At 36.7% G+C, this 12,892-nt stretch overlaps 2 protein-coding genes across 4 annotated transcripts; one reads left to right on the top strand and one right to left on the bottom strand.

The window, feature by feature from the left end:
- Positions 1-6: 6 nt before the first annotated feature.
- On the top strand, positions 7-5,093 carry LOC132199562 (trafficking protein particle complex subunit 11). Its single transcript, XM_059624378.1, has 19 exons — positions 7-118; positions 323-567; positions 634-803; positions 869-1,228; positions 1,284-1,514; positions 1,585-1,723; positions 1,782-1,952; positions 2,001-2,079; positions 2,135-2,189; positions 2,289-2,496; positions 2,550-2,752; positions 2,813-3,100; positions 3,167-3,405; positions 3,484-3,632; positions 3,723-3,935; positions 4,001-4,167; positions 4,225-4,438; positions 4,546-4,728; positions 4,794-5,093. Exons 2-19 carry the CDS (start codon positions 358-360, stop codon positions 4,827-4,829), a joined length of 3,315 nt encoding a protein of 1,104 aa, XP_059480361.1. The 5' UTR covers positions 7-118; positions 323-357; the 3' UTR covers positions 4,830-5,093.
- A 142-nt stretch (positions 5,094-5,235) lies between these two features.
- LOC132199563 (uncharacterized) lies at positions 5,236-11,602 on the bottom strand. Of its 3 annotated transcripts, XM_059624379.1 has the most exons (8): positions 11,446-11,602; positions 9,349-9,585; positions 7,862-7,969; positions 7,508-7,636; positions 7,122-7,205; positions 6,770-6,901; positions 6,504-6,625; positions 5,236-6,333 (listed from the first exon to the last, which is right to left on the bottom strand). In XM_059624379.1, exons 2-8 carry the CDS (start codon positions 9,583-9,585, stop codon positions 6,204-6,206), a joined length of 942 nt encoding a protein of 313 aa, XP_059480362.1. In that variant the 5' UTR covers positions 11,446-11,602; the 3' UTR covers positions 5,236-6,203. The 3 variants fall into 3 exon arrangements, with proteins under 3 accessions (XP_059480362.1, XP_059480363.1, XP_059480364.1); XM_059624380.1 differs by lacking the exon at positions 7,122-7,205; XM_059624381.1 differs by lacking the exon at positions 6,504-6,625 and having other exon boundaries at positions 6,108-6,333.
- Positions 11,603-12,892: the final 1,290 nt, after the last annotated feature.

A 12,892-nucleotide genomic window follows, 5' to 3' on the forward strand; every position in this document is an offset into this window, starting at 1 on the left:
GTTCGCCTTCAAATCACTTCAAATTCGCTTCAAATCAACCCTCTTCGATTTTGCGAGCAGAAGCAGAGGACCACGCCCCCTTATTGAGAAGATCACAACATTTTGCCTGGACAAAAAGGTTTTTCTCATTTCATATTCTTGTTTTTTGTAAAAAAATTCAGTTTGCATTGCATTCAGTCGTAATTAAATATTAATTATATGCGTGTGCATTTGGATAAATTTAAGGTTGTGGAAAATCGTGCAAATTCGCCTAAATTCTGCAAAATATTTTTCCCTTTCCTACAATATGTACAAACTTTTACCAATGAATTTATTTTTTCAGAAAATTCTCCAGGCTTGCGAAAATTTTTCCCAGAAATGGCGCAAGCAGAGGAGCTGCACGACATTCCGAGCGAACTGTCGTTCAAACCGCATACGTTCATCGGTTTGTTCGGCTTGGACATTTTGAACAACGCAAGTCATAGAGCAATATGGGACGCGTTCATAAACATACGGAGGCATGACAAAGTTTCAGTGCACTACAAGTTATTCACACCCGAGAATGTCCTTCCACCAACAAAGCCGAAAGTATGAATTAAATATCCAAAAAGACCTAAGTTTTCTGTGCTATAAAAAATTGCTTAAAATTTTCAGAGGCATTCTTACGAGTGGTACATTCCAAAAGGGATCCTCAAAAGAAACTGGATGTCCAAGTACTTGTATTCAATTCCTTCTGTGATGGTAATCTTTTACGACCTCGAATGGAATGACCCTTTCTGGAATGAGAGGACTTTGGAATGTGCTTCCAGGGTTCAATCTGTTAGGTATGGAAGTTTAAAATTTAAAATTATGATATGAATTTCATCTTTTTTTTACTTTTTTATATCAGGGCTGCTTTGGAAGGGCGAACAACAAAGATTGCCGTAGTCCTTATTCAAAATGGACCAACCATTCCAACAGTCGACGAGGCCATTACGACCGAGCGAGCGTCCAGCCTATGTGCTGTTTGCGAGCTGAACGCCAAGAACTTATTCCTGCTTCCCAACAATGAGCACCTTCAAGGCTATTCCTTGAGACTGGAAAATGCCTTCTACGATTTGGCCCAGACGTTCTACCACCAGAAAGTACGAACCATTCGGAGTCACAAAGATCATCTGAACAAGACGACGCACCAGTATCTCTTCGTCAGGCACCAGTTCAAGATGGGATTCTTGAACGAACTCAAGCAAGACCCTGCAATAGCAAACAAGTAATGAATTACAATTTTATTTTTTGCATTTCTAATTTTTGTTTTAAAAACACAGGCATTACGCCCAGGCCTACAGTCACTTGCTGGACATTCGGATAGTGGACACCAATGCTCTTGAAATCAAGACGGCCGCCAGTTTCATCAACTTCAAATTATGTCAAATCGCATTTTCTCTGAACACGCCCCGAGATGCCATATCTCATTTCCGCAAACACGTAGAAATATTCAAATCAGTCGTCGGAACCGCTGATTTGTCGTTTGAGCACTATTCGTGGCTGTCAAAACAGTAAGATTGTTGTGTCTTTATGAAATATAATATAATTACTGATTAAATATTTTTTATATTAACTTCACAGATATCTTATTTTTGGAGAAATTTTCAATGAAGCCATTGAACAAGGACTGCCTGCAGTGCAGACGCAGCACCCTGGAATTTATTTCCAACAAGCGGCTCAATACGCCGTCAAACGCAGAGAGGCTTGCCAAAACTTTCCTGTATAGGACCGACTTTTTTAAGTTTGAATTATAACCTCATCTTTTTTTCTTTCAAAAGGAAACGACCAGCTACCCTCATCCTGACCCTCTGGACGGGCAACAGGATCTGGAGTTCTACGGTCAGAGGCCTTGGCGCCCAGGAAAACTAAGCGCTGAGCCTCTGGATGCTTTCAAAGAGAAAGAGGCAGTTTGCGCATTGCAAATCAAGGAGAGTGCTGTCAATCATTCGGTAATGAATTTTCACCATTTTCTATAATATATTTATGCTTTATTTTAGATGCTTATTATATCCATCCTTGGCAAAGCCATCACTCAAGCCAAAACTTACAGATGTCATCGAACGAGAAGACAGCTAGGTTGAGAAAAATAACATTAAATTATGGCTGTATATTTATTACATATAAATTCTAGTTGTTTGGATGGCTGAAGAGTACTATCATACCAAGGATTTCAAGAAAGCTTTGGCGTAAGTTCAAAAATTGATTTTATATCAATTTTATCACCATATTTAGTTTTTTTTTTTTATAAAATATGTTGGCGCTTTATTCTGACTAAAATTTTGCAGTTTGCTGAGTCACATGCTGTGGGAATACAGAGGAGAGCAGTGGTCGTCGCTGCTTTCAAACGCTTTACTCAAAGCTTTGGACTGTGTTTATCAGTCGCCAAATGTATCAGAATATGTTTCATTAGCACTTGAAGCGCAAGCTCCAGCAGTGGCATTAGAAGCCGATCTAAAGAAGTTCCTCTTTCAAAACACGATAAAACTTCTTAAGGTGAAAGAAGAAATACGATTTGGGAATTTGGATTCGAGATTTTAAATTTTTAGGGTGACATGCCAGTTGCACCCGATGGAATTTCCATCAATGAAAATAATGCGGCTCACTGGAAAGCTGCGATTGCCGCCAACATTGAAATAAAACCTTTGTCGGTGGAAATGAGCAACATTACTTCATTCCTGGAAGTCAAAGCGTCATTCACTAGAGAGTCATTCCATACCAACGAGTCACTGCCTGTGAAAGTAATTATAAGGTGCTGCAGTATGATAATTTCATAACTTTGTTTAATTTATATTTTGGAATTTATTTGCAGAAGCAAATGTGTCCATGATGTGCCTTTGAGCAAAGCGACATTAATCATTGATAGCGCTTCTCACAGCATTGAACTCGAAGTCAAACCTGGCAGCAAAGATTTGGCAAAGCTGACGTGTGGCCTAATTAAAGAGTTCACCTGCATGTTTTGCGTCAAAGAAGATGACGTCGGCAAGGAGTTTCACATCCGTTCTATAAATATTTGGATGGGAAATAGCCCTGAAGAAAGTGTGATTCTGAGGTACCTTGCGCAAGACAATTTGAAAAGCAAGGAGATCGAGCTATTTGGGTAGGTTTAAGAAAAGTTGAGAGTAATTTTATTGCAATCTAGATGTGAAATTTAAACTTTTTCCAGGTCTAACTCAAAAGATATCTTCATGTTCGAGAACTTCCCCCAACACATAAAATGTAATGTGCTGGGAAAGAATGCGCACTTGGAGATCAGTTGCTCGTATCCGACTCCGGCACTTTTGGGAGAGTGGTTTCCAGTTTCAGTGGAACTTGAGAACAACGAGAAGTCAATTATCTCATCTTTGATTGTCAAAGCTTCCCTCTCAGATGCAGCAAAAGACGATAGCATGCACGAACAAGCATGTAAGAAATTTTAAGAGTAGCTATTTATCGCTGATAAATTCAACAATAATTTCTGACATTTCTGTCTCATTACCTCAGCCTACTTATGTATCGACCCTTTGAAAGAAACTTCTGGTCACAACACATCCATTTCAATAGAGCAAGGAACTTTGAAAGAAAATACCAAGTGCTCATTTTCTTTCCATTTCAAATCACTTTTGCAAGGAACTAAAGGCGTTGCTTTAAGTGTACGTATCTAATGTGGTGGATTTTGAAAAAGCAAAAGAATTTTATTACCATAAATCTAATCAATAATTGATGTTGCTTTCTTCCCTCAGGCTTGCTATACGCTAGGAACGAGCACAAAATGTGAAACAAACAAAATAATTAACATTGATGTTGTGAAGCCATTTGACGTTGTCACAAATTTTCTTGCGCCAAAACTGGATCCAGCAACAAGGGCAAATACAAAGGAATCGTTTGTCCTCATGCTCGAGTTGCGTTGCTTATCCCCCTGGCCCTTGTTGATTGAGAGCACTAAATTAGAATTGGTAATTTTTTTTTGTCTCTTTTAAAAATCGCGGCAAGTACATATTTTTAACTGTTAAATTTTTAGGCTCCCCAAATCACCTGCGTTGATAAAAACATAAAATCATTACTAGAAAATGAAACTCTGAGCACTGAAGAAGTAGGAACGGAAGCGTTTCATGTCACAATTGAAACAGAGCGAGACCAACCGCTGTCTGCGGGATTGTATTCTGTGTGTTGGAGGCGGCAATGCATGTAAGCCAAATTGAGCCAATTTGTTGCAATCTCTAATCATTTCAATTTCTACAACAGCAACAGTGTTTTGGCAAGCAGCAGCATCGTTTTGCCAACTTTATCGAGGGTCGACCCTGCTCCCCTATTTGTCGAATTGGAGTTGCCTGCAAACGGCTGGGTCGGGTCGCCCATGGCTGCGTTGTATAGGATTCACAACAGAACTGATCACCTCCTCGAAGTTGAAATGAGTTTGCAAGCTAGTGACGCCTTCATGTTTTCTGGTCAGAAACAAGTAAGTCGGTTATTTTCATAAACGACTAAATTTAATACCAATAAAATGATTTTTATTCCACGAGGTTAATTTTAAATAATTTGTGTATTTCATAATCTGTCTTGCAGATGAAGCTACGGTTGATGCCTAGCGTAGTTTACACATTTGCATACAATTTGTACCCTCTGCTGTCTGGTCTCGTCGCCCTGCCTTTGCTGAAATTGACACCTACTGAACTTTCATCTGACATTAAAGCAAGCCAACTCTCAGATTTGCTTGAAAGATCATTGCCCTCTCATATTTATGTCATGGTAATTTTCATTTGTATTATTTTCCTCTTCTGCTTTTACTTCCAATGCTTACGTGTTTTTTATAGCCCAAGGCAAAGGGAAAGTCGGAGATCTCAAATTGAAGAAACCGAAAGAGCCGCAGCAAAGTTTGCAGAAATACATTCTCGCCAATCAACCTTCAAATTTATTGAAGATTCATGGTTAAAAATATTACCGAAAAAAATTTGATTTAAAATTATCTATGACCTTTTAAATTGGTTTTGTCATTGTGATCATATAGCTTTTTCAAAGAATTCAGATTTTATTATTAAATTTTTTAGCCCTGTCAATTGAAGTTATGTAAATATATTATTTGCTTTTGCTACCAATAAAGAGCTTCATCTTTATTAGCGTGTCTTTTTTTTATAAAATATTTAACTAACAATAAATTTAATGCACAAAAATATTAGCAAAACCAGCAAGTTAAATTTGTTTACTTTGTATTAAAAAAATTAATTTTTAGCATTGGGTTAACAAATAAAATGATAATTTTTTTATTTCATTTTTATTTTTTATTCATCAATGAAAAATATTACTTTATTCACACAAACCAGAAATGAATTAGAAGTACCCCCAAAAATTTCTTGTTAAAATATTTTTTAGAAGCCTTTTTTCCTTAAAATCTGTGGATCGTTGTCCGTTGGTTTGGATTTCACACTGTTTGAAAATTTTATACGGAGTCATCTTTACTGTCCAGTTTTGTCACAAAAGGTCAACTTGTCACAAAGTCTTGTCCGTACATAAATTTTAATTTTTCTTTAGTCAGTCATATTGTGTTTAACAAAAGTAATAAATGGTCCATGATTATATCGCAATACAAAAATCCACTAAACAGTCGTCTGCAAAAGGCTTCCCTGATATTGTGTACACAATGCTCCTATTTACCAGCAAAAAGTAATATCTCCATTCGACAAATAATCATTAAAAGCAATAAATTAAATAAATTAAAATGCGCAAGAAAATTCCTAACGGAGTGATTTTTTAACAGAAGCACCAATGAACAGGCGGCAAACGCCCGCCTTCTTATTTCAAGTGAAATTCACAAATCAAATGCTTCAGTAATAAAAGAGAGATTCAGAATTCCTTACAACTAAAAACAGAGAAATGAAAGGAAGAGAAATGATGTGCGCGTCTTTTCGATGTATGACCATGTATCACCCCAGTGTTCCGAATTTCTACTCAAGAAAACGTAAATTGTCTCAAATTTATTTCTATGACTTGTGTTTGTAATTAGAAAAATGCGTCACTTTTAATAGTTTAGTTTCTAGCGCAAATCACCAAAAAACGCGAGAATTTAAATAAATTAGAACTTGTTCTAGTTGAAATTTGCGTTCGAGCCAATTTGCGGCAAATAACTTAAGAGTTTGGGAGGATAAGAGAGACTTCTTTCACAAAAAGTATTGCTTCCTCTGACTGGCATACATTAAGGGATTTAGTCTACTCCAAAAATAGCTTGATTAATAAATTTCATTGCAGGTTTCGTAAGTAGTGTAGCAGTTGTCTCCACTTCTGCCCCGTCTTCCCGCCTCGTAGTATTGGGAGAACGGAGAGCCGCTTGTCTTCTCCAAAAGCATACTAGCCGAGTACCTGAAATCGGGAAAATGAGAAAAATTAATTTAAATTAAAAATTGATCATATTTTGTTAATCCACTTAAAAAAAAACTAATTGTTAATTAAAGCTAATAGCTAATTTACTAAGCGGTGCGATTTGAAATTGAACTCTATTAGTGATGAAATGAAAGGGAAAAATAACTCACGTCGAAAAGAGACAGAGAGATGTACTGCCACCCTGGAGGTCATTCTGGCAGCTCTTGCTACCCTCGCAAATGTACAACTTCTTGCACTCATCATTTGAAGTGTTAACGGATCTCATGAAAGTCTACATAGACAAATAAAAAAATTTCTAAATGAAAATCCGCTATTGAGATTAATGGAAGAAGTTGCATTTTGAATGCACTACCACGGGTGAAATTTAAAAAAAAAAACCTTATTTAATTAAAAAAAAAATATTTCACAAATTTACCTTGAGGAGATTGATTCCAGCAACACCAGCCTCAGACATGACGTCCTTCTGTCCGATCGACCTGGCCTGCATGGAGCGCTGGCTGAAAGACGTTTTCAGAGCATCCAGAAGATTGACGACGATGTTGATGAACTGCGGAATTGGTATTCATTAATAAATAATTGGTTCGCATTTATATATACGTAGTTGGCTTATAATTTTATTTTAGTTATCCAGCGCGTTTGCATTGCGAGCATTAATATTCAATTGCAGCAAAATTAACAGTAAAACGCTGGTAGAATTTATTCAGAGAGGTTACACTGCAAGATGGCATATCGTTGTTTTTAAAAGGCAAGTCTAACTGTACACATACCTCGCCAGCCTGTTTGGCCATAGTGGACACCTGTTCCGGATCCTTGGAGCCCATCACTGCCGACAAAACTGCAGTCAGCACACCCTGCGGCAGAATTAATTCCGTGCTACTTTTAAAAACTGCGAGATGAATGCGACAATTTACGTGGTTAAAATAAAATTATAAGCCTGGGTTAAAAAAAAAAGAGTTATTTCCGCCTGAGAAACCAAGTTTAAAGCCAATCCACCACTTTTTTTGTTAATAATATCAGCCGTGAGATGTTATATATTATTTTAAATTTAGAGTTCACGGCGTAGTGATTGAGTTTCTTTGCAGCAGATATTATTGGCTTGGTGTTAAATAAAAGTAAACGAGCGTTCGGAAGGTATAACGGTGAAGTAATTTACCTGCAGAGGAGAAGCGTTGTCAACTTTGTCGATGCCGTCAACGGAGGAGGCACCGCCGCCGCCCAGGATGGCTGAAAGAATTTTCAGACCGACGGCCAAGATGTTGGCCCATGGGGAGGTGGAAACTCCCTAAAACAAACAGAATAAAAAAAATAAAAATAATTGTCTTAATTGGTCTAAACAATAATATAATTATAAAATATTTCTAAATTTGATTTATTATTTGATTATAAAAAAAATAATAAACCAATAAGGATTTTATTCTTGTCAGATTATAGCGCAGCTGTTTGAAAAGAAAAGCTTCTCAAAAACAGAGCGTGACAAATTAATCGAGTTTTGATTCTGCACACTTACGGTTTCTGTGTCGATGCTGTCAGACTTGTTGGGCCCGGCATTCAAGGCAGGTGTGAAGAGCATCTGCATGACGGTGCTCAGCATTGTTCCCCAAGAAAATCCATTCTCCTGCAACATTAGCAGAAATGACGATTTAGAATGGGAACTGAACATTTGGACTGAATCTCTATTGTCATTTAATTCATTGTTCACATTATTTTCCCGTGTGTTTTCGCATTAGTTTTGTGAATTTGCTACATAATTGAATGGAAGCAGGCGCTTAACAGGAACTTGATCTAATTATTTTTGTGTTAATTAAAACAGCTAAAAATTAAAATCGACTGTGAAGAAATTTGTGGAAGAAATTAAGATTTGGAATAAATCGGATTAAATTATTCCAATTAAAAGAGTTAATTTCTTTGAAGAAATTGACACTCGAGGAGATGATCATGGGAAATGAAGATATCGGGCTTTTTGCAACGAGGAAAAAGCCAAAAGGGTTAAATAAAGATAAATTCAAGTGTGTATTTGTGTGTAAGTTAATAATAAGCAAAAAGTTCAGGTGCGCAGCAATGCACTTTCTCAAAGGGTGAATCATTTACATGTATCAGGTGGAGAGGAAGTGTAGAGAGAAATTTCCATACGAGATTTTATACACCTCCCGCATCCTGTATGACCTTTCACTATATTACTCTCTTATCAATGAATAATGGCAAATCACTCCTACAAGTGCTGGAAACTATGCGAAAGGAATGCGGATGGCATGCGGGGCTGGTGATTCATTCACAAATGCAAAGGAAAACACGGCACTTCATGTGTTGTATAAATGGATGTGCGGCAATTACATTTTTCCCGAAACGAGCAATGCGTGTCACCCAAAAAGAACCACCTTAAAAGGAAAAATAATGGTGTTGCGCCCGTTGGAATGACAGGTCGGGCCGCTTTTTGAGAAATAATCACGACCGTCGGTCTATTAGGTACAAATATGGGCACATCCTAAATAGAAGCCACTCGAATGAGAAATTTCGTGCTGCCGGCGGATCATGAAAAATGTTGACCCAGTGAAAATAATTTATAATTAAGCCTTATTTGCATCTAGGTAAACAAAATCAGGAGCCTTGAAGAAGTTTAAAATCAAATTTTTGGCACAAATTTTATTTCTTCAAATCTCCATCAATTGTTATTATTATTTTAACTAATTAGTTTCAAAATTTTTTGAATTCGATGTCAAATTTTGCGTAAAAATTGTTTGGTGAAAAAATGTGACTTTGAATAATTTTGCAAGGAAAATTGTTACTTTGAAGCAAAATAATTTAAAGACTAAAAAAGATTTTTGTACTAATTCTTGTCAAAATGATTTCACACCTCTTAAATTATGGCTGCAGCCGAAACATTTATTGTATCGTTTTTTCATAAAAAATAAACAACTCACAAAACCCATTGACGAAAAGCCGACTTTCAATTCAAATCACCATATTTTTTTTTTTTAAATGAGTTTGACCAATTACCTGAATGCTGTTGCTGGCAATGTCATTGTCGGCCTCGTCCTGCCTGACCAATTTCTTGTTCGGCCTGTCGTATTTGCGCTCATCGTAGCTGTTGCCATAAACGACGCTGGCGTCATGCACGGACGAGATGCGCGCTTGCCGTGAGCTGCTGGGAGGAGGGATGGCCAGGGCAGGCAAGACCAGGGCGTTCACGGAAATCAGGGCAAGGTACACCAAGCTTAACGTCCTACTCTTCATCTGCGAAAAAAAGAAATGAAAAGACCGAAATTATTTCTACACCTGTCGAAAAAATCATGGAATCAATTTTTTATATGTTGATTAATTGAAAGAAATGAGAATTTTTTTTTACTTTCTTGCCTTGAAGAGCAATGGCCGCCGAAAATCCCCGTAATCAAAGGATTGACGTTAGTATTACGAAGCAAAATATAAAAATAAAGTTAACCACGACTACTTTTTGCATTATCACGCAATATTTCTCTCGCATTCGTTCAAAATCCGCTTGCAAATAACTGTTTGTAGGTCAACGCCGCGAACTTGCCCCGCAACGCAGCATCCAGAATAATAATTAAGATCTAATGGCACTAGGATATAAACGTAAGTTGTAAAAAGTTATAAAACATAAAAAAATGCCAACGGCGGTTCACTAGATTTGACTAGAAAAAAACGCAAATGTTTAGTAGATATAAAATGTGGGCTAGATTTTGGCTTGCGCGTCTTCCAGTAAGTTCTTTTCCTTTGTAGGCTTTACAATGAAAGTTCGTCTTGCTCACCGAAGCACGTTTTACACCGGCTGAAAATTTCTTTCATATTTGAAGCTAAAAATTTAAATTTATTTATTTAAGAAGAAATTTAATTAGAGCAAGTAAACAAATTTTAATTAGTTGCAATTATTTATGGCAACTTGTGATGTGTATTTAAGAAAGAGCTTTTCGCGCTGCTAATATACTGTAATCGACACAGCGGTAAACCGTCATAAATATATATATGGATGTAGCCAAGACACACAAATCGCAGATTCGAGTCAGCAGAGTCGACGAACTGGCACACATGCAACTCCTAACAACTCCCATTCCATATATATATTCTGCATTTTTTCCGGTTCGAATATTTTTTATCTGAACCAATTTTTTTTTCTTTTAAAACCAGTCTGCGATACATGATTACCGTTTCACATGTATAATCCTATTTCATTTCCCGATTCATCAATTAATTTCCGAAACCGGATTTTGAGTTACTGTTAATTTCTATTCGTCTCCAGGTGCATTTTCGCTCAATCCCGTTAGAGACACAAACTCCCTCGGTTATGACGAAATGTCGTGTCTCATTGTCAATACGCATATGAATGAAGTACAATCAGATCTCAGATAGAGACACGAAAGTTTTGTGCGGCAAATTGCCACATTTCATTTTGGCGAAGACAAAAGAGACGTGCACGGTGTATGATTTTATATATGAATCATAAAGAGAAATTTCCACTGGCCTAGTGCGACGGTAAAACCCGCCGTGTTTGATTCGTACGCAGCAAACTATAGAAAATTTATAATCTCGAAATTATTTGCGTTAGGAAAATATCTCCGGGTTTGATGACTTTTGAAGTAAGAAATTCGTTTGACAAAAAAATTGCAGGTCATTCGGAGACACTTTAGAAATTTATATTACCCTGAGAAGATTATTTCCGTTTGCTCAACGAATTTTTTTTTAAAGAAATATGTTTTTGAAGCAAGAGTTACAGTTTTATCAAGAAAATTTTAACCTGGATAAAAAAATTAGCAGACAATTAAATAATAAATTAATGTGTGAAAGCTGCGCCATTAGTAAACCGTTACTCATTGTGAAAACCATCCTCGATATAAAAGCATTTGGCGGAACCGAAAAAGAAATAAAACTGATTAAATAACCAAAAACATAACCCACATTTTATAAATTTGGTTTCAAGTAATAATATAAAATGAATTAAAAGAAAAATGTATTGCATAATAAGGTGGGGCCTTTCTTTTAAAAAACTTCAATTTTGAATAAAGTATTCAAAAGACAGACGTGAATTTATGATTTTAGATGATCCCCAAAATAGTGAGAAGAATTGCATAATATATTTACCTTTGAGGAAGTGTCTTTCAGGTCTGGGAAGGTGAACGAACTAGGCAGTCACACAGCTTGCGAGTCCAACTGGGAAATGAGTTACGCGGCCGCCTTGAACTTGTCTTATATACTTGACCGACTTTGCGGCGGAGAAGCAGGCAGGGGACTGAAATACCTGAAGATGAACGGTTCATGCGATCAAGGCGCACTCAGGAATTTCGAAGCGCCTCAAACTACCTGCGCGAGTGTTTCTGTAAAGGTACCCAGTACCCTGCCTGCAACGGCTCTTGCAGCCGCACCAGCCAATCGCACAGGTTTCGCGTGAATTTGCAAGAATATTCATGCGCGACTTTTTTAGGCATTTTAATAATACGACCCATCACTTAATTTTTTACGAGTGACCTGATGTGGAACAAGTTCGGCAGGCGAGTTTCGGGCACAACACCATTAAACTAAATAACGTGCGTGCGGTACTTCCGAATTTGTCACGTACCCCATTCAGACTAGGATTTCTCGCAGCATCCGCGCAGCTAATCAAATTTTTTGCACGAGTCATTTCAACACTCATTTTAATTTTGGAAAAAATCTATAATTGTACGCAGATGGAATAAATAAAAATATTATTTCATTGAAATTGCCTAAAAATACAATTAATGAAAAAATCCAGTTAGCAAAAAAAAAACTGTTTGTTTTTTATTTTTTTAACGTTGATTTTTATCCTCCTTTTTTCCTTCTAAAGAAAGTATTAGTTTATTAGTTTAGAGGATGTTTGAAAAGTTTCACCAACATCCATCCTCAGTGCAAGCGTCTCCTGACCGACAAGAGCCGCTCTTTGCTTATTTCATTTTCGCTCTGCGCCTCTCGTCACGTCAGACACGACATTCAGGTTCTCCGCGCGTAACCTGGCGGCGCTTATCAGATTGAACGGCGCTATGGGAATCACACAATTAGCTCTTAATTGGGACGACCCATTCTGACGTTTTATATATAATTTCTACATTAATTAATCACTTCTTCCGTTTAAACGGTTTAAACAACAAATTGGGCAAAGAAAAAATTACAATCTAAAATAAAAATATATTATTCAAGGAGCAATTTGGCAACTGAATCTATAGATTGAAATTTGGGATTGACTTATTTAGCCCATTTCAGCACAAAATAGGAATGAACAAAGCGACGAGAGAAAATATATCATGATTTTTACTACGAATTTTAGAAGTTTCTGTTCAAAATATCAATATATGACAAATTCCTTCTATAATCCATTTTGAGCGCAAATCGGTAGAAAACTTTGACGATCTTTTATTTTGTAAACTCAGCTGTACTTTAAAGCTTTCTATTCTACATTAATTTATCCTGAGAAAAAGCATCCACCAGAATTTTAGAAATAGAAATAGGTTCCGATTGCAGAATAATCATTTAAAAATAGAAGCTGTGCAATTTGATTAATTAAAACTTCTGGAAA

This window comes from Neocloeon triangulifer, unplaced genomic scaffold (assembly GCF_031216515.1).
Source record: "Neocloeon triangulifer isolate White Clay Creek 2 clone unplaced genomic scaffold, ASM3121651v1 ptg000014l, whole genome shotgun sequence".
NCBI classification, from domain to species: domain Eukaryota; kingdom Metazoa; phylum Arthropoda; class Insecta; order Ephemeroptera; family Baetidae; genus Neocloeon; species Neocloeon triangulifer.

Bases quoted from the DNA above. Each gene is read 5' to 3' on its own strand.
- LOC132199562 (XM_059624378.1), top strand. From the start codon at position 358: ATGGCGCAAGCAGAGGAGCTGCACGACATTCCGAGCGAACTGTCGTTC. The intron at 804-868 runs GTATGGAAGTTT...TTTTTATATCAG, and splicing joins TCCAGGGTTCAATCTGTTAG to GGCTGCTTTGGAAGGGCGAA. The intron at 2,497-2,549 runs GTGAAAGAAGAA...TTAAATTTTTAG, and splicing joins ACACGATAAAACTTCTTAAG to GGTGACATGCCAGTTGCACC.
- LOC132199563 (XM_059624379.1), bottom strand. From the start codon at position 9,585: ATGAAGAGTAGGACGTTAAGCTTGGTGTACCTTGCCCTGATTTCCGTG. The intron at 7,970-9,348 runs GTAATTGGTCAA...CTAATGTTGCAG, and splicing joins TTGCCAGCAACAGCATTCAG to GAGAATGGATTTTCTTGGGG. The intron at 6,902-7,121 runs GTATGTGTACAG...CCAATTCCGCAG, and splicing joins TGGCCAAACAGGCTGGCGAG to TTCATCAACATCGTCGTCAA.